The sequence below is a fragment of the Primulina huaijiensis genome, chromosome 5 (genome assembly GCF_012295235.1).
Source record: "Primulina huaijiensis isolate GDHJ02 chromosome 5, ASM1229523v2, whole genome shotgun sequence".
Classification (NCBI taxonomy): Eukaryota; Viridiplantae; Streptophyta; class Magnoliopsida; order Lamiales; family Gesneriaceae; genus Primulina; species Primulina huaijiensis.
This window is the reverse complement of record NC_133310.1, coordinates 3,264,042-3,288,187: the sequence shown is the minus strand read 5'-3', so window position 1 is coordinate 3,288,187 and position 24,146 is coordinate 3,264,042. Positions and strand designations below refer to the sequence as shown.

The 24,146-nt window shown below is 33.2% G+C and overlaps 5 protein-coding genes across 5 annotated transcripts; 3 read left to right on the top strand and 2 right to left on the bottom strand.

Annotated features, from left to right (window-relative positions):
• Nucleotides 1-4,843: 4,843 nt before the first annotated feature.
• On the top strand, nt 4,844-5,719 carry LOC140976593 (pathogenesis-related protein PR-1). The gene has a single exon (XM_073440834.1). It carries the CDS (start codon nt 4,990-4,992, stop codon nt 5,533-5,535), a length of 546 nt encoding a protein of 181 aa, XP_073296935.1. The 5' UTR covers nt 4,844-4,989; the 3' UTR covers nt 5,536-5,719.
• Nucleotides 5,720-5,743: 24 nt separating this feature from the next.
• On the top strand, nt 5,744-7,617 carry LOC140976591 (anthocyanidin 3-O-glucosyltransferase UFGT-like). Its single transcript, XM_073440833.1, has 2 exons — nt 5,744-6,510; nt 6,743-7,617. The coding sequence occupies exons 1-2, from the start codon at nt 6,015-6,017 to the stop codon at nt 7,612-7,614; spliced, it is 1,368 nt and encodes a 455-aa protein (XP_073296934.1). The 5' UTR covers nt 5,744-6,014; the 3' UTR covers nt 7,615-7,617.
• Nucleotides 7,618-8,915: 1,298 nt separating this feature from the next.
• LOC140977444 (uncharacterized) lies at nt 8,916-10,712 on the bottom strand. Its single transcript, XM_073442192.1, has 4 exons — nt 10,331-10,712; nt 10,105-10,236; nt 9,437-9,539; nt 8,916-9,297 (listed from the first exon to the last, which is right to left on the bottom strand). Exons 1-4 carry the CDS (start codon nt 10,584-10,586, stop codon nt 8,916-8,918), a joined length of 873 nt encoding a protein of 290 aa, XP_073298293.1. The 5' UTR covers nt 10,587-10,712.
• A 6,549-nt stretch (nt 10,713-17,261) lies between these two features.
• Nucleotides 17,262-19,284, bottom strand: LOC140976548 (small nuclear ribonucleoprotein SmD3b-like). Its single transcript, XM_073440779.1, has 5 exons — nt 18,992-19,284; nt 17,968-18,020; nt 17,834-17,900; nt 17,691-17,747; nt 17,262-17,504 (listed from the first exon to the last, which is right to left on the bottom strand). The coding sequence occupies exons 1-5, from the start codon at nt 19,148-19,150 to the stop codon at nt 17,442-17,444; spliced, it is 399 nt and encodes a 132-aa protein (XP_073296880.1). The 5' UTR covers nt 19,151-19,284; the 3' UTR covers nt 17,262-17,441.
• A 1,099-nt stretch (nt 19,285-20,383) lies between these two features.
• LOC140976558 (CASP-like protein XL3) lies at nt 20,384-22,910 on the top strand. Its single transcript, XM_073440798.1, has 3 exons — nt 20,384-20,626; nt 20,754-20,898; nt 22,511-22,910. Exons 1-3 carry the CDS (start codon nt 20,460-20,462, stop codon nt 22,775-22,777), a joined length of 579 nt encoding a protein of 192 aa, XP_073296899.1. The 5' UTR covers nt 20,384-20,459; the 3' UTR covers nt 22,778-22,910.
• The last annotated feature ends 1,236 nt before the right edge of the window (nt 22,911-24,146 follow it).

The window sequence follows — 24,146 nt, the reverse complement described above, 5'->3', positions numbered from 1 at the left end:
TCTCACATATCAATTTCATAGGTCGAATCTCTTATTTAGATCATTCATAAAAAAATATTACTTTTATACTAAGAGTATTACTTTTTATTATGAATATCGGTAGAATTAATCTGTATAACATATAAAAATTTGTGAAACGATACGAAAAAAGACTTACTTATATAAGTTTGTACCCGAAAACAGGGATTTAATTTCGATAAGTCTCAAATCGACTGCTCGGATTAAAATTTAAGAACACGTCACTGATATTCTTTCATAATGGCCATACATTTAATGTTGGATCGACAAAATTCAAGAGGATCCATGTGCATTAATGACCAAGCACATGACACTTGCAAATTCATGCTTTAAAAATTGGGCGCTACAGATATTATTTGGTCCCATGGACTATGTTCTTTTAATTTCCTACTGTCTGCGTTGGACAAAAATAATCAAATCATGTTACTATTTTTCTATATATATATATATATATAACTATAAAGACGTCTATCATAATAAACATTGTTTTCCAATTATGAAAATATAAAAATGATCACTTTGTCAATACAAATCTAAAAACTCAATAAAAATATATGTAAAATTCTAATTGTTGTAAGGAAAAAAATAGAATATCAAAATTTTATATTTATTCTATCTAATATATAATTAATGAATTATCATTAAAATATATATTGATTTAATTAATGAATTATTACTGCAATATATATTGATTGTAACAATTTATATCACTTCAAAAAATAAAAGATAACTCCTATTAGTTTTATCAAATAATACATCTTTATAATACGTTTATATATTTTATCCTNTATATAGTATGTTAGACAAATTTATCATTTCAATACACAAAATTTAATGGTATTTGAAACATCTATTAAGATTGTTTAAGATTTAGACATTAAGTGTCTAAAAGTAAACACGAGCCTGATTCTCAATAATAAGAAAAAAATCGATAATAACAAAAAAAAATTCAGATTCAAGTAAATGACAGAAATATTGCATAAAATTTGATAATGCTACAACTATAGAACTTAAAAAACAAATGATTTCAAAATTTTAATATTGTGACCTATTTGATTTAAAAAATGAATAATCGAAAACAAATAGTTTGAAATTTCTAATGCACATACGTAAATAAGAACTAAACACACACACAAATATATATAGAATTTTTCATTAACTAATGTATATGAAAATTACTTGATTGTAAAAAAATTATATATTTGCATCTATTTTTCTTTCAAGTGAGATAATATTATACTATCCATATGAAAATTTATAATGTAATACATATATAATTTTTATTTTGATTGTAAAAGATAGTAAAAATTCAAAAAAATATTTATGCTTTAACGTGGTGTTTGGATGTATATATTTCTTAAAATTTGTTTCAGTTCATTCAATCTAATTATTATTCTCATTGTCAATTATTATATAACAAAAAATCAACAGCTTAAATTTTAATTTGAGAAACAATTTTGAAAATAAGTTATATATGTTTTTTTTCTTTGTTTACAAGTAAGTTATATAAGATTTTAATTAATTTATTCATATAATATGATAAGAGATTAAACTCATATAAATAATAAAATGATTCAATTTTTTTAGAAAATTAAATTTTTTAATTTTTATTATATATTGGTATTTGTAAGCATCACACTTGTTTCATGCTAGTATTTATAAAAGTGTGGATGATGAAAACGTTTTTCAATTACGAAAAAACATAATTACTCTTCACATATTTACTTCTTCTCAATATCAAGTAATACATATGGTATTTTCACATTTTGTCAATTAATTAATAATTAATACTAATTAACGACATTTTACTATTATGGTTTTGTGTTTTTTACTTTTTCTCATTGTCTTTCTTTCATGATACTATTTAACGTGGCATATTCCATTCTATTTATTTTTTTAAAAAAAATTATTTTATTTCATTATAGATACCTATAAAAGTGTGGATAATAGAAAATTTTTCCAATTATAAACGGACGTGAGAAAATAAAGTTGAGTTATATTTATATTTTTAATTTGTATGTAGCAAAATAAGTCTTTTCATGGGCTTTCATTTAAAGTATAAATTAAATTAATTATGTTATTTATTGGGCTCATTTTAATAATTTTATTGGAATTTCATTTAAATTCTAAATTAAATTAATTATGTTATTTATTGAGCTATTTCACTATCATCTGAATAAAATCAATGAATTATTAAAAAAATTTATAATATAATTAAATTTTTTAAAAAAATTATATACATGAAAGACTCGTTATAAAGTATCTGAATGCTTTGAATGTAGAATCATTCAAATAAATTTTAAATTAAATATATTGACAAATAAAAAAATAAAAATTTAAAACCATCATTATTAATTTTAAATTAAATAAATGAATTGAGTTGAAAAGAAAATTATATTTAATCAATTTTTTTAAATTTATTTTTACAAATTATTAATTTATAAATTCACAAACAAACATAATATTTTAAAACTCAAAATTTAATTATGAAATTAAATATTATTAATATAAAAATATAAATTTGAATCAGGAGTACCTATAAAAGTGTCGATGAAATGAACTGTTCATCAACATATATACATTTTATTATTGATACAATACTAGAAAGATATTTTTGTAAAACTGCTAAAATGAGAAAGAGATATGTGGAAAATTAATCAATTTTTTTATCAGTTTTTTTCACTAATTTTAATAATAAATAAAATAAGTTGAATGATTAATTATTTTAATTTCTCTCATATATTCTATTTTATTTAAATATCCTCATAATTATATAGTATCAAATAGTAATTAATTATAACAATAATGTCATGATAATTTATTTGCATTTGTAGAATTATTCTCATGTACATATATAATGACACTTATATTGACAAAAATGTAATCAAACATTAACTAAACAAATTCAATAAACAATTAATTTGAACCAAAAAATATAATATATTTTGAGCTTATTCACCTTTGTTATTTTTTTTTAATAAATTGACTTCATTATTAAAATAAATTTGATATGTGCGGTTGAATATGGTTATCTTATAAAACATGATTTTGTCTTTTTGTTATTCAAATATAAACAAATAATGGTCTGTGCAAATTGTTGTTGAATCAAATAAATGTGTGTAAATTTGAGTTGAAAGAATGTAAATAGAATATTTCAGTGCTTATATTTATTTAATTTATATGACAATTTATTGGTTTATAATAAAACGCTTATAAGTTAGTTAGGATAATATATATATACATTAAGTTTTTGATTAGGAGAGTATATGCATTAAGTTTTTGATTTATGATTATTTGTTATTGTTAATGTGAATGTGAGTTAAAGAAATTGATTTGTAATGATTTGGATACTATTAAATTTACATCTGTCTCTTCACTTGTCTATGTATTGTATGTGTTTACTATTTTATTGGGTGCAATATATGTCCGTGCTGAGTAGAGTAGTCAAAATGGACGCTTGTGCTGTTATGTGGTTTAAAATATTTGAGTTGCATCGTTACTACAAGTTATAACTTTTGGCAAAGCGACAAGCGATCGGTCCTACAATTGATATCAGAGTCAATGTCACGAGTTCGATTCTTATTGATTGCAGGGAGTACAATTATTAGGAAGGAGATTATTGGGTACAATAATTGTCCTTACGAAGTAGAACAATCTAAACGTGATACTTGCGTTGCCGTGCAGTTTAAAAGATTTGAGTTAACTGTTATCACCAGCTATAGATTTTGATAAAGCGTCAAGCGTTTGGTTCTACATATTTAATTTACGTTATTTATTTAATTTATATTGGTTACTATTAAATTTATATTTTCAGTACATTACAATATAACTATTGTTCCTGAAAAATTAAATATATTAATATTTATTTAATTAAATTTAGTTGTCCAATTGTACAAAACAAAAATCATCTACACAAATCGACAGACTCCTCATAGACATATGTTAAAATTTTAATATCATAAGACATATATTAAAATTGTATTCTATATTATTTTTATTTTTATTATTTTTAATTTTCTAACATTATTTATTCTTAAGTTAATGAGTCAATGATCATGTATGTCAAATTAAATATTAATATTAATCACGATTTAAATTTTATAACCATTATTTATCTCTTTAATCTCTTTGAAACTCACAAAGATTCTACCTTACTACAATTGTTATTTTGAGTATTTGTAAATTGCTAAGAGCTTAAATTGAAAAGTTTGTTATTTTTCTTGAAATTGCATTTGAGATCATAGATTTGACATCCGGTTTCTCTTAAAAAACTACACATGGGTAAGTGCAAAAAGAAGAGAGAGAGCAATTAATTTAATNTTTTTTTTTTTTTTTGAGTTTGTTTCAATTTATATCGTTATATATGTGTTTTATTTATTATCATTTTTTAATTATACAAATTTTATATATATATATATATATATATAGATGGTTTCGGCCAATTAGATATGGACATAGTGGCGGTGGTTCGAAGTGCCACGTTTTGGTGTCCCGGATAGGATGAAGCTCACGGGTTCATAAAAACGTCGTCACGAGTCTGCAAATTAAATGATATATTTTGTCCATTGCTGCCACACAACATGCACAAAAGTTAATATTATTCCACTCTACCAAAACAACACACACTAGTGTGATTTGACCCCACTACATGCAAATTAAATTAAATGTATGGCTCCATCCATTTCTCCCCAACTCCAATTCATTTTTAATTTGTATTGAATTATAGAACTTTGACGATCCACTACTACGTACTTGTGTGTTTGTGTGTGTAAAAATTAAGGTTTTCCATTAATGTACTTAAAGAATAATCTGTAAAATTGTTATATAACTGCATGCAAGACAAGAAAAAATCATTCATGTATGTCCTCTCAAAATATATACCTATAAGGCATCTGTAGTAGCCGAAAACGCTTGCTCCGATCCACACCAGTACCATCAAACTTATAGCTTTAATTTCCAAGAATCAGAAATATGAAGCCAAATATCCTCTTTATACTCATAATCCTCGCAACCATCGAAACCATCTCGGACGCGAGAACAAACAACGAAACCATCTACAAAATCTCAAAGCAACTTTGTTTGAATTGCCTTGGCGAATCAGTACAATTCTTGTTCGGCCACAACTTGGTAAGGGCAAGAAAGTTGGAGTTGCCGCTCATATGGGATTCCGAGCTGGCAAATTACGCCAGGTGGTGGGCCCAACAAAGACAAGCAGATTGCAAACTAGCTCACTCGTTCCCCGAGGATGGTTTCAAGTTAGGCGAGAACGTATATTGGGGAAGTGGCTCGACTTGGACTCCGATGGATGCGGTGCGGGCGTGGGCGGACGAAGAGAAGTACTACAGTTACAGGAGCAATAGTTGCGTCGAAGGGCAGCAATGCGGACATTACACACAGATCGTGTGGGGAAGTACGAGGAGAATCGGGTGTGCTCGTGTTGTTTGCGACAGTGGAGATTCGTTCATGACTTGTAATTATTATCCTCCAGGGAATGTTATTGGTGAGAGGCCTTATTAATCGATCAAGTTGTTGGGAATTCATATATGTTTCTTTGTTGTAAGTTCGTGTAACTATTAATAAATGTCGATGTATATATGTGTTAGTTTGTGATTTGAGCACTAGCTAGTACTTAATGGCGACTACTATGACTTCTGTAATTTCGATCTTCATACATGCGGCTGAGTCTTTTCATTTCATGTTCGATTATCTTGGGAATTCACAATTCACAAAGAAAATAATTATGACTGCTTGCCAAATTACACGGATGTGGCACGATGCCAATGTAAGAATACCATAATTAGTATTTTTGTGTCACTACTTCCGTTTCTACTGCCAAGGTCCTCGGATCTTTGACTTCTTCCCTTCTCAAATCCTTCAATATACAATTCCTTCAACCTCTTCTTTCTACGATGAGCAGTTAGTGCATGCAATAATCATAACACCTGAACAACCTCAATCATTACATAAAAACTAAACTCCGTTAATCTTCCGGGAAGATGTCTATAACCAAAAATGCCCATGTCGCCGCCTTCGCGTTCCCGTTTGGCTCCCACCCCACCACTCTCCTCCACCTAGTAAAACAACTCGCCGCAGCCTCCCCCCAAGTCCAGTTCTCATACTTCAACACCAAAAGCTCCAACCAAAAAGTTTCCTCAAAAGTGGACAGCACTCATGCCCACGAGAGCAACATAAAAATATACGATGTGGATGATGGAGTCCCTCAGGGGCACGTTTTTTCGGGTAATCCAATAGAACTTATTGAGTTTTTTGTCAAAGCAACGCCGGGGAATTTCAGAAAGCGGCTGGAAGAAGTGGAGACAGAGATGGGGATGAAGGCTACATGCTTGTTAACTGATGCCTTTTTGTGGTTTTCGGTTGAAATGGCCGAGGAAAAGGGAATCCCTTGGCTCGCGTATTGGGCTGCAGGGCCTTCGTCGATTTCTCTGCATTTGTACATCGATGTCCTTCGGGCAAAACTGGGAAGCGATAGTGGTGAGTTTTTTTCATACATGGAATGGTGTGTCATAAATTTGTTTCCAATAGAATCTATTCATTTTGGGATTAAGATGATTTTATGTTTTTGGATTTTTACTATCTTTGTTTTCTTAAACGTTCCTGATCTTGATTTATAGTTTGATGGACATATTAAATAATTTTGAACTAATATAATATTCAATTTTGGATTTTGGATGAACAAACATATGTAACAATTATATTTTTTCAGGCCGAATACAAAATCTGGACCAAACCCTGGATTTTATACCTGGAATGTCAGAGATACGTGCCTCGGACTTACCAACAGAAATCCTACAACTTAACGGGTTGTTTTCCCGAATGTTGTACAACATGTCTAATACGATAAATCGAGCATCTGTTGTTCTACTCAATTCATTCGATGGAATTGATTTCATTGTAGAAAATGATCTCAAATCCAAGCTGAAAATGCTTCTAAATATCGGCCCTTTTCCTCTGCCTAATGCTATGACAGTTACTGAAGATCATAGCGGCTGCCTGTCATGGCTGAGCCACCAGGCTGCTGCCTCTGTCGCCTACATAAGCTTCGGAACAATTTTTACACCTCCGCCGCCTGAGCTGGTGGCCCTGGCAGAGGCCATGGAAGAGAAACAAGTGCCTTATCTTTGGTCATTCAGAGACAACTCCAAACGCCAGTTATTACAGGGATTTTTCGAAAGAACGAGCCGGATAGGGAAAGTTGTGGAATGGGCTCCTCAATCTCAGGTCTTGTCACACCCTTCTGTTGGGGTTTTTGTGACGCATTGTGGATGGAATTCGACCCTTGACAGTATTATGGGTGGCGTGCCTATGATTTGCATGCCGTTCTTTGCTGATCAAATGATAAACAGGAGGCTCATGGAGAATGTATGGCAGATCGGGGTGGGGGTAAAGGGCGTTTTTGCAAAATCCGGCTTGGTCGAGGTTTTGGATCTTGTTCTGTGGAAGGATGAAGGGAAGAAAATGAGGGAAAATATTGGAAGAATGAAAGAACGTGCTTATACGGCTGTTGCTGAAAACGGTAGCTCCACTGAAAATTTTAAGTCGTTGACAAGTATTATAACTTCTTCCAAGTTCAACTAGATTTTGATTTGGAAATTCTAAATCCTAATTTCAAATGCTAAATCCTAAATTTCGTTTTCTCTCACAATCGACTATCTAAGTCAGTATGATATTCTTGCTATGATTTTCAGCTGTCAATTTTATTACAGTGTTTTATTAATATCAACATTCAATTTTAGTTTGTCATATGAAATTATAAAATTTTATATACGTTGCATGTATGAATTATTTGACAAATATTATAGTATCTATTTGTTGTTGTAAAGCTCATGTGCTTATTTTTTTTGAGTCCTGCAATCACAGCACTCATGATAGTTCATGCAACCTTACTCACAGACCTCCCCACTCCTGACAGTGGAGTACCTGGGGAGGCACGTTATGTACTCTACTGCCAGGAGTGGGGAATTATGTGAGTAAGAGCTCCATATGCTATTACGAAGATTGTGATTACAGGACTCAAAAAGGATAGGCCCATGGATCTTATAATTAAAGGGCTTCTTTAATTGTAAGGCCCATATACCTTGCAGTGTCATGCAGTTCTAGGTATTTTGGGTTCCTTTCCGTATCATATGGTTCAGTTTCTTAGGTTTAGTAATAAAAATTGTTTTGATATATTGTATTTATATATTATTTTATTTGATTTCAATATCATTTAAATTATAGATTTGTGTTTTTTTTTTGTTTTCTATTAGTTTCGGTACTCGCTAATTACTACTTGTAGTACTCAATTTGATCTCATTTTTTTTATTCATTCTTTTATACATGAATGATCAACCGAGTTAGCATAATTTTGTTTGATTATTTGCCACTGTTTTAGTTTTAATCGACTTGTAGTTCATATAAGCTCATCGTTAATAGTAAGAAAAATTTTATTTTTAGAAAAAGATGTTTTGGGGATAGTAATTTCGTTGTAATTCATTAACAATGTACTCTTATTTTGTTAGTAAACATCAAAATACTACATTTATATTTTGAAGTATTTAACGATAATTTATTTTTTTTAAAAAAAAATTTGGCTAGCTTAAAAATTTGTCTAGCTCTGTTCATTGTGTCACATCATCTTAATGTCAAAAAAAAAAGGTATTAAAACTGTCAAAAGAACAAAAATAACGGACTGAAAATGAAATTTGAGAATATAGATTATTAAAATCGCAAGTTAACATACAAACAAAAAAAGTCATTTTCCCAAAAATAAAACTGAAATTAATTTTTTTTTTATCTTTATAACTCTACTGTATAATGTGTATCCCCATTCATTTACTCATATTGATAAAACATCGATCCGGAATCCGGCCCGATAGTTTGAAGATCTTGCATTCCTGTCAGAATTCGTTAAGCCAACATGATATACTGTCCATAGATCCATCTATATCCTTGAAACAATCAAATTCATTTATATGTTGATCAAGTACTTCTGGATTGATGATTAATGCTTTGCGGTCAATTAACCCATAAACTTCGGCATGTGTAAATCCTGGAACCTGCTGAAATCCTGCATCCATTTGCCCAATAATATCTGATTTGACAGGATTAATGCAGCTTTGACTATTAATCGAGGGAATAGTTTTAAAATTGTTCGAAGCAGGATAATCTTGATCCAGCATGTCAGCATAGGAGTACTGAGGATTGATGTGATTGTAATAATGGAGATTTTTGTACATGTTTTGCTGCTCGGGATCAAATCCAGGACAAATTTCAGGATTGCTGTGAAAAGATAAAGGTGTATGAAGCAGCGTATGAAGCTGAAGCCTTTCCACGGTTGAACTGCTCAGATTTTGAAAATTATAAGTGTCTTCCTCTAATTTGCTCCTGAGTACTACTGATGCATCTTTTGAGTCCGGACGAGAAACTGAAATCCCCGAGCAATTTCTTCTTCAGCCTGGTGTTCCAGTAATTCTTGATATCGTTATCCGTTCTTCCAGGTAGCTGCGCCGCGATTATGATATGGCATGAACTAGAAAAGGTTACAATCTTGGTAAAGCATATAATTTAGATGAATCTGAGTTTTTTTTTTTTTTTTTTTCAAAAACAAGCAAGCTAGATAAATCATAAGTTAATAATAACTCGAAAGCAATAAAATATACGAATCATGATCATTATAACATGTGATGCTAGATTGCCTGGACAATTAGACATCCAACCCGTAATCGCAACGACCCAATTGCAAGAGCGGAGCTCTACCAACTGAGCTATATCCCCCGAGCCAAGTGGAGCATGCATGAAGTAGTCAGATGCTTCTTCTATTCTTATTCTTTTCCCTGGCGCAGCTGGGCCATCCTGGACTTGAACCAAAGACCTCGCCAGTGAAGTAAATCATCGCACCTACGGTCCAACCAATTGGGAGAGAATCAGTAGATTCCTTTTCGGGAGCGATTCATCCTTCCCGAACGCAGAACAAATCGAAGAATCATAAACAATCGAATGAAGACAAGTAATAACGTTAGCTAAAATTGCTTTAGTAGTATTTATGCATGTTTTTGTGAGTGTGTGTAAATTAGGTTTTACTGAGTTACCTGCTACCAATACTAATATAGAGTCTGCAAATAATGTTGTCTTCTTCTTCCGTAAAATCGCCATGCTTGATGTTTGGCCTCAAATAATTCAGCCATCTTAGTCTGCAACTTTTCCCACATCTCTTTAACCCTATATATATATCATAAAGTCATAATTAAACACCATCAAATCACAGTAAAATTAGCAGCCTAGGAGCGAAAATAGTCGATATCCACGTACAGACCGATTTTCTGAGGAAGAGCAATCCAATTCCCACCAGTGCCATGTTTCTCAATGTAAGCTTTCAATTTTACATCTTCTTCTGAAGACCATGGCCCCTTCTTCACATTATTTTTGTCGCAGCATGGAGATCTTCCCATTTGGAAAATGAGAATAATTTTTTCTTCTCTTTCTTCTTTGTGTATTTTAAATTTGGTGTGGATAAATGTCAGAAGGGGAGGACCTAGTTTTATAGGTAAAGGAGATGATGATACATACATTCTCCGGCTAGGGTTTCTCCAGTCATGGCTTTTCTATCATCAATTTGGATTGTTTGAGAAATAATATTATATGCGATAATTGTATACGAAAACTGACAAAGAATTTCCTGAATTTCTCCCAAGTGATCATATTTTATAGTGAATAGGTATTTGCTTTCTAGTTGTTTGAAATCTTTTTAATTATGTCTCTTATTGTAAGGACTTAAATTAGGGGAAACTGCATTTTTTTCTCCAATATATTATTTGTTTTTTCATCAGTATTATCTATGTTGTCAAATTTCAGTTTTAGTCCGTTGACTTTTTTTAGTAATTTTAGCCATTTTTACGACGTGACGATGTCTCTGTAATAATACATCAGCAATCCGGATGAAAATGACTAAATTGTTAAAAATTGAAAGATACACGGTCAAGATTGAAATTCAACAAGATAGAAGACAAAAATCGTAAAGAAGAAAATATGTAATTTTCCCATTAAATTAAGGCTAAAACTTGTGTGAGACGGTCTCACGGGTCGTATTTGTGAGACGGATCTCTTATTTGGGTCATCCATGAAAATATATTACTTTTTATGCTAAGAGTATTACTTTTTGTTGTGAATATGGGTAGGATTGACCCGTCTCACAGATTAGGATCCATGAGATGGTCTCACATGAGACCCATTCTTAAATTAACACGCATTTTTGTACGGATATATGGATGTGTACGTGTGTATGCTTATAATTCTTTCAGATTTTACCCATTATTATATGTATAAAAAAGTGCTATGCTATATCTTGAAGTGTAGTCCTTTAAATAAACAATTAGAGTAGAGAATTCAGAGATCTCTAGGCATTTTTTTCCAGAGTCCGTAAGCAATAATGTATATATGATCCCAGTCGATTAATTGGTGGAACTTCAAATATCGAATGAGATGATGGAGTTCAAACTTCAAAGTCCTATGTGCCGACTGCCATACAATGCGAGTAAGCCAAAACACTTTGCCTTCGAAACACGCTTTTCTGATGTCACATTGGATTGAGAATTCTATGTGCTAACTTTTACATTTCGTCTTCAACTAATTCGAACAAGAAAAAAATGTCTCTCTTTTTATACGTTGGTGATATCATTTAATTTGAATTTTCAACAACAAAACACAGCACGAAATTTCATTGCAAAAAAGGACATATCAGAAAACAGAAACAAAGAAGCGGAAGCTTTTATTCATGAACAAAATCAAGTCTACAGAAATACATGTGTGTTGTATTTATAGACATATGTGGACATGTGTATTGACTAAAATAGACACACAATCATTTTTATTTCTATGCATATTCTTAATACTCTCCCTCAAGATGGAATGTGCATATTGTGTACACCCATCTTGGACAGAAGGCTGTGAAAACGAGACGGCAGCAATGGCTTTGTGAAAAGGCCGGCTAACTGTAGTTGCGAGGAGACATGCATGAGTTTAACCAATCCGGCTTGAACCTTTTCTCGCACAATATGACAATCAATGTCAATATGTTTGGTACGCTCATGGAAGACCGGGTTGGAGGCGATATGCACGGCTGCTTGACTGTCGCAAAACAATACTGCTGGTCCGTCACACACAACACCAAGATCTTTGATCAAAAACATGATCCATAGTATCTCACAAGTTGATGACGCCATGGAACGATACTCTGCTTCTGCAGATGACTTAGACACGGTCTGTTGCTTCTTAGACCGCCATGAAATCAAGGACTCACCGAGAAATACACAGAAACCAGTGACTGACCGTCGTGTGTCCGAGCATGTTGCCCAATCCGCATCAGAGAAAACTCTAGATTAAGATCAGAACCCGATTTGTACAGTAGCCCTTGTCCAACTGTCCCTTTGATGTATTTAAGTACATTCATTGCAGCTTCTAGATGGGGAACTCGTGGTTTGGAAACATATTGACTTAGCTTGTGCACGGCATAAGCAAAATCTGGCCGAGTAATTGTAAGGTATAGCATTTTTCCAATTAATAGTCTATACAAAGTTGGATCAGAGATCAACTCCCCTTCTTCTTGAGACAATTTTTTATTAACATCCATAGGTGTGGACCGAGGTTTACACCCAAGAAGTCCAGAATCTGTAAGTAGTTTGAGCGCATAATGCCTTTGACAAATGGATATCCTTTGTTTTGATCTTGCAACCTCTATTCCCAAGAAATACTTTAGGGTGCCCAGATCTTTTAACCGAAACTTATTGTCCAGAAACACCTTCAAGTCTGAGGCTTCTTGCTCACAGTTGGTGGCTATCACTATATCATCAACATAGATCAATAATGCCAGGAAAACACCTGCTCGAGTTCTGGTAAAGAGAGAGTGATCAGCTAGTGATTGTGTGAAACCAATGCTTAGCAAGGTAGACGAAAATTTTTCAAACCATTGCCGTGAAGCTTGCTTAAGTCCATAAAGTGACTTGTGCAATCTGCAAACAGCATTTTTGGGTAATGACTCCCCTTCTCTGCAATACCCCGGAGGTAGAGACATATAAACTTCCTTGTATAAGTCACCGTGGAGGAAAGCATTATTTACATCAAGCTGAAGCAAGAACCAGCCGCGAACAGCAGCAATAGCCAACAAGGACTTGACAGAAACAAGCTTGGCCACGGGTGAGAAAGTCTCAAGATAATCAATCCCCTCTTGTTGCGTATATCCCTTTGCAACAAGACGAGCTTTATAACGTTGTAACATTCCATCAGCCGAGAACTTGGCCTTATAAACCCAACGACAACCAATGACGGATTTCTCGGGTGGCAAAGAGACTATAGACCAAGTCTTATTGTTTTCCAAAGCATTGAGCTCTTCGACCAAGCTTGTCTCCATTCAGGAATCACAACAACTTGGGAAAATGTATCAAGTTCAATTACTGAAGAAATATTATTGACAAATGCATGGAATGAAGAAGAGAGTCTTTTCGAATCAAGGACTGAACAAAGAGGATAGACCGTGGAGGATGGCAATGAAGAGGTGGTAAGAAAACAATGGTAATAACGGAGGTGTGATGGACGAGTTACACGACGTTGCGAACGTGTTGAATAATGTGAGAAATCATAATTATCTTGGGGAGTGACATGAGAGGGCAGTACTCTATCAGAAAAGAAATAAGAGGGAGGAAATGCTTTAAAATCCTTGAAAGGGAAGACATCTTCATGGAAGATGACATCCCGCGAAATGTATGTTTCATTCGTGTCAAGATCTAAAAGCTTATACCCCGGTGGATAACCTAAAAAAATGGACTTGATAGCGCGAGAAGAGAACTTATGACGAGAGGATAGGAGTGTGGAGCCATAGCACAAACAACCAAAAACTTTTAAATGAGCATACGAAGGATACTTACGATACAACAACTCAAATGGTGTTTTATGTGAAAGAACCGAAGATGGTGTGCGATTAATGACATAAACAGCAGTAAGGATGCAAGCACTCCAATAACCTAATGGAACATTTGATTGGAACAACAGAGCACGAGCAACATTTAATATGTGTTGGTGTTTTCTTTCAATAATAGAATTTTGTTGGGGGCGTTTGACACAAGAATGATAGTGTACAATGCCCTTTGTCTTAAAAAAACTCAGAAAAGTTAAGCTCAGGTGCATTATCACTTCGAACAGCTTTAATGCGAGCATTAAACTGGGTGAAAATCAGCTCACAAAAGGATGGAAATATACTGGACACATCAGATTTGTTTCTTAACAAATATACCCAAGTGAATCAGCTATGATCATCAACAATGGTCACAAAATATTTGTATCCTTCGACTGATATTGAAGCAAAAGGACCCCATATATCAATATGAACCAGATCAAAAGAAAGCTCACTCAATACATTTTTTGAAACGAAAGGTAAACGCCTTTGCTTCGAAAGGTGACAAACAGAACAATGTGACAAATTCTTATGTGCTGTGCTAAATTTCAACTCATTGTTTACAACAGAAATTCTATCAAAATGGGGATGTCCCAATCGAAAATGCCACAGATTAGTATTATTGGAGGACACACTACAAGAAAATGGTAGGGATACACCTGAATCTTCAAAAACGTAGAGGTTGCCAACTCGTCTACCCATCCCAATCGTCTTCGTGTGATGAGTATCCTGAATATGACAAGTATCATTCAGGAAAGACACTAAGCATGGAATTTGATTCGTGAGAGAGCTGATAGAGAGCAAATTGAACTGAAAATCTGGAACATATAGAACATCAGTGAGATGAAGAGTTTTTGACAACCAAACTGTCCCAATATGTGTGACCGAGATAGTGAAACTATTTGGCAAAACAACTTTGGAGTCAATTTTCTTATAAGAGTGAAATGAAGACATATTACAACAAATGTGATGAGTTGCTCCAGTATCTAGCACCCAATGTTTACGTGATATAGAAGTAAAAGAAGAAGACAAAGAATTGATACCATTGAAACAAGATACAATAGGCCCTTGGTGTTGCTGTGAATCTGGAATGAATCCAGCTCCAGTCTGAAGTTTGGTGGTTAGGAAGTCAATGAGCTGCCTACATTGCCATGCAGTTAGAGAATCGGCTGAAGAACTTTTTGGTTCTGGAGCAGGAGCTTGACATACATATGCTCTCCCCTTCTGTTGTTGCTGATTAAATTTTGGATGTCCAGATGGGTATCCATGAAGCTTGTAGCACTTATCAACTGTGTGCCTAGAGAAATCACAATGCGAACACACTAATGTATCACGCTTTCCTCTTTTCATATTCTGAAACTTCTTAGGCGTAGGCGTAATAACCGAGGCTGGTGATGCAAGAGCCAGTGGTTGGTCTACCACTGCTTTGGAGGAATTTAAACCAATAGAACGTTGCCTTTCTTCTTGAACAACTAAGGCAAATACCTGCGAGATCACAGGAAACGGATCTAACATGAGTACCTGTGCACGAACCTGTGCGTATGATTCATTTAATCCCATCAAATATTGCATCACGTACTCTTGATTGTGATAAGACGCCAATTCCTTCATCGAACCACAGGTACAAGTTGTCACAGGTTGATAATCCTTCAATTCATCCCAAAGGATGCGCAGTTTTGTATAATAGATGTTTACATCCATAGATCCCTGATGCAAATTAGCCAACAACTTCTTAATTTGGAAAATTCGCGGAGCGTTGCTTTCAAGGAATCGCTCCTGCAGATTTATCCAAACTTCACGAGCAGTAGACAGATACATTAAGCTATCTGCAATTTCTTTGCTAACTGAATTCAATATCCACGAGATGACCATGCTATTGCATCGATTCCATGCTCCATACAACATATCATTAATATGTGGCCGAATGATGTCTCCAGCAATAAATCCTAGCTTATTTTTAGCAGTCAGTGCCATAGAGAACGATCGACTCCAAGTATTGTAGTTCGAACCTGTCAATTGATGAGAAACAAGCAGTAACCCTGGATGATCTCCATTGTGAAGGAAAAATGGGCTACTCGAATCCTCTGAAACACCGCGATTAAGCTGGGGATTAGCCATATTGTTGCCTTTCACAATTTGCGGTAATCGAAGGAGAAAAGAAAGGAAGAAATCAGAGACGCGAAGCTCTCTGCTCTGATATCATATCAGAAAACAGAAACAAAGAAGCGGGAGCTTTTATTCATGAACAAAATCAAGTCTACAGTAATACAGGTGTGTTGTATTTATAGACATATGTGAACATGTGTATTGACTAAAATAGACACACAATCATTTTTATTTCTATGCATATTCTTAATAGGACAATCATTGTTTTATGGATGCTACTATAATCATAGTATGACTAAATCATTCTTAAAATTACGACTTTAATTTATCATATAATATTTATAAAGCTGGATGATATTCAATTACATAAACTGTTTAATCGTAATCTTATCAAAACCTGTAATCCCCAGGCTAATACTATTTTTTTTAATCTTTATTATGAATTAAAGTAAAACGAAAAGGACGGTCCAGAACTGCGCTTTGACAGAGATTACAAACAAAAACCACCAAAAATTAAAAAAGCTAAACAGAATATGACCAATAAATAAACACTTTGATAACACGCTTCTTCTTGTCTTGGTCTCCAGGACAGAATCATCGCTGCATATCACGCATCATTAAGGAAGACTAATCTTTAAGGATGGCAGGAGCTCAGCTGAAGCTTCACAAGCTAATTAAACCAATTTACTGTGATACTGAATATTAAATAGGAGTTTTATAGATGCACTTCACTGACCTGAGTTAAGGCCAAAGAGAGAAATTTCTAAAATAACCAAAAAGTCGACAAACGATCCAATCGACCGGTCCTTACCATCTGTAGTACTATTTAGAAGCTCCAGTCGTGATTAATAAAAAGTGCCGAAACCAGGTATAGATGATAAATCGACCAAACCATATGTGCTTACGGGGAGGATTTGGCACGATGAAGATCTAAGAATGACTATTGTGGACTTGTGGTAAAAATTTATTATCGATTTTCTCGACACCACTTGTTATTTGGTAAAATGTCGAACTTCACGGTCCAATAATTCCAAGAGTAGTAGGTTGTTGCAGAACTAAGGAAGCCAACGTATGCTTTGTTTCTCGAAACATTCTTTCTTTCATCGCGGCGAGGTGAATGAACGGTCTTTACTTTAAAGTAAGACCATTTGAAAATGTAAGACAGCGAAATGCATAAGGTCAATGTGTTCAGAAGTAGCATTCTAAGAAAAGTTATTTTCACGAAACCTGAAATGCTACAGTAGGACCAAGTTCTCATTCTACATCAAAGATCTCAACACAAACATGAGAGAAGAAAGTAAGATTCAGGTATCTATCATTGCTGACTAGAGTCGATACGCCATAGGCCCAATACGAAGCACAGCACTTCAAATTATCACCTCCGCACAGGTGGTACGGCACCTCTACCAGGTGCTGCGCCACGACCAGCAGCCTGAGCCTGCCAACAAGTTTCGAGCATCAGAACAATCTAATAAGCTAAGAGTAACTTTTAAAGTGGCATTCACTTTCCAGGTGGTATTGGTGAATAAGCAAAGATATTAATGGGCTATTAAAACTTTTTAATAAAAATGAATGTCTATACTCATATGACACAGTTGCAAACAGAGAAGGAAGCAACACTTACCCTAGCTCGCATGGCAACAGCTCGTCCACGTCCAACTCCAAGTGCTGAACCTTTACCCTTCAGAGATGGAAATTATATTGATCGGAAAACTGGTAAGCAGGAAACCAATAAGAAGAATTAACCTTACAGCAACAGAATGATACCTTGATCCTTGCTTCCAAACGTTTAAACATTGGAGCATTCTTAAGCATATCTGGAATTACCATGAACCTGGCAAAAGTGAGAATTAGTAACATTACAATGCAATAAAAGGACTTCCAAAATAGAATCGGCAAACCTGACTTTGCTGCCTCGAATGAAAACATGCTCAAGTTGTGAGACCTTCCCATCCTGCAACATAGAGAGCATATCAGCAATTCAAATTCAAGTGAAGAGAAAATGAGATATCGAAACCTGTAAGAGCTTTCACGGAGTAGACTTAATGAGCAAATTGGTTTCCTGCTTATATAATATAACTCTTGTTATCTAGCTGTCCTTCATTTTACAAAAGTCGATTCTCGATAAATTATCACACAGGGTCAGGTAGATTTCAGAAAGCCAAATTTCACCACATCAAGTATTTGCATGTAACAAAACGTAAAAAAAGATATTATGTACTTCTAAACCAACCAATTATAAACTAGAAGAGGTTTCCGAGAAGCAAGAATCACTCCTTACCATCCAGAATTTAAGATATTCATCAGGGCCATTATCTAATGAAAATAAAAACATGAATAAAAATGAATCAAATGAAATCAATAAATGAACCTGAAAATTTTCTTTCTAAAAGAGATTAAAATCCCATCATAATAAAAAAGAAAAGCAAGTGGAGCAACATGACTGGAAATCTGCAAAGTTATTTCAGCATCTTTTTTTCCTCCTTTCAAAAGCTAACGAGACGACATTTCCATTAAGCTAAGGCAAAGGCAGTCATTCTCTTTACGCAGGAACACTACCATAAACTTAAGGCAGGATTAAAATCATCTTGAACCACTGAAGCGCAACAATTTAGGGGATTCATACTTAAAAGAATATGCATCATCAAAGAGCCATTGCTCCTATCAAGAAGCAAGGTATGCGCCTCCTTGAGCATTCAGGCTCGGTGCACTCGTCATAGATTTTTAACAAATACAGCAGAAATATTCGCATAAATACTAACTAAATTAATCAACTTTACATCTTTCTAGGAGTTTAACACCTGCATCAAAATCAACTGCAACAACAAATACTATATCGCAAGGTATTTAACAATTTTTTTCAAAAAAAAAAGAGGGCAAAGCTGGCAATTCTAATTACAAAATCGCGAAGTTGGTGAAAAGAACCTTGGCAGTGTAAGTGATGTTTTCAAGCTGGCAATTCCAATTATCCTCGCACTCTACCATGCTACCTCGATAAAGCTCCCCGCTCTTAAGCTCCACCGTCACGATGTGCCCTGACGCCTCGTGCAGCAACTTTACCGGAATCCCCAAACTCCGACTCATGATTTAACTTCTTTGAAATATTGAACAAATTTGGTGCGAGATTAAAGAAAGATTGAAAGTCTAGGGTTAACAGTGCGAGGCCGAGGGTCGATGAATTCGAGCGGACAAAATTGCCCCTCAGATTCTTTCTTTCGATTCAAATTGAAAACACCAACCACCAACCCGAACTTTAAGCTATTTTCATTGGGATCCTTTGATTGTTGAACTCTTGACAAATTCACCCCTTTTCTTTGTCAAATATTGACTTTCGGAAGTAAAATCGTGCTAGAAATAAACATCCATTAGCTCAAAAGTAAAAAAAATAAAGCATCCCCTTTGCNGATTTTTACTTTTTTACCGTAAATTTTTACTTTTTCACAACAAACACATCAAATCAAGAAAAAGAATTTTAAATTTTTATTTTCATTTGATTAACAAATTAAAAACTTATTTTTTAATTTTTTTGACTTTAGTCTAAATTTGGTTTAAACAATCAAGTAATGTGATTAGCATATATTTTAAATAAAAACAAGATATTTCAACATGTGAAACTAAAATTTTAAACCATATAATTTTAAATCACCCATTATTTTATGATCAATATATCTTTTTCTTGTATAATAAAATTCACATATGTCAACAATGATATGATATTGTCTATTTTGATCTTAAGGTCTCATGAATTCGTTTTTCGATTACAACCAAAAGATCTCGTACCAATTGAGACATCCTCCATCTAATAAAGTTATGATCTTTACTGTATATTTTCAATATGAAATTTGTGTCGTATTCTCCCAAATTTTTCCTGGGCAAAAAGCCAAAAACTTATGTGAGACGGATCTCTTATTTGGGTCATCCATGAAAAAGTATTACTTTTTATGCTAAGAGTATTACTTTTTAGTGTGAATATGGGTAGTGTTGACCCGTCTCACAGATTAAGATCCGTGAGACGGTTTCACATGAGACCCACTCTTTTTCCTTGAAACACACACATACACGCACATATACATATAGATAGATAGAGATATAATAATAAATATAAATAAGACGTCTAGCCACCGTATGCCTCCATCCATATAATATATATACAGTTGCAGTAATCTACCGGATTGCCAAGAGTATATAATGATGGTGTTTGATGTATTATCCTCAAAGTAACTATCACTGTAATTAATGAATATGGCCCTTCCCAAACCCCCTCCCCTTGACTTTCTTGCCTATATATGCACCCAAAAAATAGTGTTATACAAACACTGGAATCCATACAATATATATATATATATATATCTTCCTCTGTATCTAAATATATATTTTCCTCACAGAATTATTGATGGGCACTATGAATATTATTATGAGCAGGAAAGAAATTTTACTTAGAACTGGTGCAATAGTTTTCTTAGTTCTGACTTCATGTCTTATGGGATTTAATCATCAAACCAAGCTTCTCTTCAATGTAGTAACCAAGAAGGCAACTTTCAGAAACTTGAATGCCTTGTTGTAAGTATAAATTAAACAGTAATAATACTTACTATATTCACTTCATTCAATCTCCTGTATATTTTTTTTTATTTATATATGATTCTTTTTTCTTCTTTTTTTTTTTTTTTGGGTTTTTGGTGTATAGTGTATTGGTATGGATTGATACAGCTGCTGCCGTTTACAACATGATGCAATTGTTGTTCAGAGGTTATTTCATGTGTGGATCGAATAAAGATTTGAGCAGGACTTCATACTTATATTTGACCTGGGGATTTTACATCTTAGACCAGGTAATTTCCATGAATTGGCTTTAGAACTTGGCATTTGGCTTCTAATTTATCTTATTTTTTAAATTTATTAATCATTTGTGTATTTATTACTGTTTATTTTCTCTGATATGAATCCATTCTGAGAATATTAACTAATCAAATGCAAGACCGGAATAGGGTGTGAATCTTCGTGCCACTGAAATTCAAGATCTTTTCTATGCTCTAAAAACAATGAATTAAATTGTGAAAAAAATGGAATTAAATGATGAAGAAATTTCTTTCATCCTATTATGGATTTGCCTCAAAAGTTTCAAGAAATACACTGGTGGTATATTGGAAAATGAACAGTGAAAGCAGTCTCACGAATAAATTCGTAAAACAGGTTGATATCATGAAAAGTAATATTTTTGATATAAAAAACGGTAATTTTTCATGAGTTGGGTTGGATCAGAGATTTTTTTCAATAAATTGACTCGTGTTCACAATAATTTTTGTGTTTCAATAAAACCACCTTTAGTTATTTAAAATTCCCGAAATGAGTGAAGAAATGAAAAATTAATTTATGTTATAGTATTGTATAACATAAGTTTGTATAACGAAATATAAATATTGCTGAAAAATCGATGTCACTTGCTCGTTAATTCTTTCCTACCATCAGATAAAATTGATTTAATTAATAATTTGTATTTAATGAAAACTATCCAATAATTTTTTTTATATATGATATAAGATTTGAAATTATGATAAGGTGTGTGTGAGCATTTTCATTTGGCCTACAAAATTAATTATGGATAATATAGTTTACTGATTGGTGGCTCGATCGAGAGTTGTCTATCAAATCAAATGTGGCTAATAAATTAATGTGATAAGAAACAGTTGTAACAACTGTGATAAATAAAGTTGGTAATTATTTAATACTTATGAATTTGGTACAATTCATCTCGTCTATTTGATAGGTCACAGTGAAATAATTATATGTATTATTTAAATATATAAAACCTAACTACCAAGCCTTTTACCTAAAAAAAAAAAACCCCGCAAACGAATCGAAATTATGTTTAGATTTTTAAAATTTTAATTAATTTATTATCTTTATATTTTTTAGTTACGAATTATTATGAAAATTAAACCTTGGAAATGTATCAAGAATGTGCATAGAACTAGGGGTGAGAAAAAATATCGAATTTTCGGTATACCGAGATTATCATGTCGAAAAAATGACGAATTTACCGAATTTTCTGTATACTGAAGATTTCGATACGGTAACGGTATGCAATTTGAAAATTTCGATATATACCGAAATACCGAAAAAATATACAAAAATTTTAAAATATATAATATTTTAAAACAATAAATTTATAAATAAAAAATTTAAAATGTAAGGTTTTTTTTCGATATAAAACGATATATACTGATATCGTACCGAAATTTCAGTATACCGTACAATTTCGGAATAATCGGTATGGTAGTTATATGTACCGACCTTTTCGGTACGGTATCGATATGAATTTTCTTATACAATAATTTTCGGTACGATAAATGATTTTCGGTACGGTACGGTATACCAAGTACCCTAATAGGAACTGATGCACTAGTTATCTACAAATTTACTACTTATAATGTAATATGACAGGCGGTGGTGTACATGGTGTTCGCCGCCACCTCGTCGGCGGTTCAGGGTTCCATGTTGGCGGTGACCGGAGAGAAAAGATTCGTGTGGATGAAGCTTTGCGACAAATTCACCAGGTTTTGCTTCCAAATCGGCGGCGGTTTGGGGTGTGGGTTTTTTGCTATATTTTTAATGGCGATTATTTCTTTTATCTCTGCTTTTAATCTCTTCAGACTCTATTCTCCCAAACAATTCCTTTTGCCCAAGCACAAGGGAAATGGAATTTATTAATTAAACTTTACTATATATCGTCAGTGATTTATATTTATGTTGTGAACATGTGGTTTATTATATTAATTTAAACTGGTTTGTAATGTATAAAACGAAGAAGTATTTATGCAATTATATGTTTTTATGCCGTGAATTACATACATCAAAGGGGTTATTAACCTCCTCAATGGGCAATTTATCTTTTATTCCGATTCAATGGATAATTTATAGTTTTGATACGTTGTTCACACATCGTGTCTATTAATGAAGTGACATCCACACAGTGGACGTATAATTTGGATATGCTCAATCAAATCCAATAAAATGATGTCATCTTATTGATAGACGCGATAGACAGAGAAGCATATCAAAATTATATATATAAATATATATATTTCCTACATGTAGGACGGATCTCATGGGGGGCGGATGAGTGCGAGCGTCTTCTTCAATTTTTTAATTTTATCAATTAAGAACCTAAAATAACTATATATTTTTTATTTTCTTATCTAATATTTTCTGTTGCCTCCTTAATTTTTTTTTAAAATTTTTTTCCCCCCCAAACCTATATTTTCTTGCATCGTCCTTATCTATATGAAGAATCGGTATCACGTACCCTATTTGCGAAGGTTCTTTTCTGGTCCATCCATGTGCGTTACTGTCATTATCATAGTCACGAAATAAAAGAAAAACACACACAATTAATTAATTAATTGTGGCTGTCTGGTTTGGGGGAAGTTTCATGTGTCAGTTGTTTAAGGGCATTCATTATCATTTAAAAATCACGTTCTATTAATTTACATGAATGGTTAGGAGATTCATTAATTCATCCCAAGTCAATCATCTTTTGTAATAATTCACTTCATTAAATTATTTAGTCTACATATATAAAAATAATACATGTACATACTTATTAATTATGCGTGCGCTATACACGTACATCGTAAAATTGAGATAATATGAATAGATTCATGGGTTCATAAATACTATGAATATTCTAATACCTTGAGTTAATTATTTTCGTAAAATATGAATGACACAAAATAATTGTCAGTAGTCTCCACTCATATCACGCAATATCGTAATTCATGACTTGATAGATGGAATGTATCAAAAATCACTCATTGAATGTTTGGTGTTCATAGTATAAAATTTTGAATTTATAGGTGTAGAGATTGGACGATAATTGATTGGTGTAATATATTAAAGCATGGATACATTTATTGATCTGAAAATGGTCCAAACTTTTTGTGCTGATTTAACTGGACACCATTAAATCATCCCTCGATGTGCTGCTTGTTGTTTGCAATTGCCATCTAACTAATTTACTAAGGTACAGTGAGGGACAATTTTTTTAAAAAAAGACGTTATATGAATGCTATATATATAT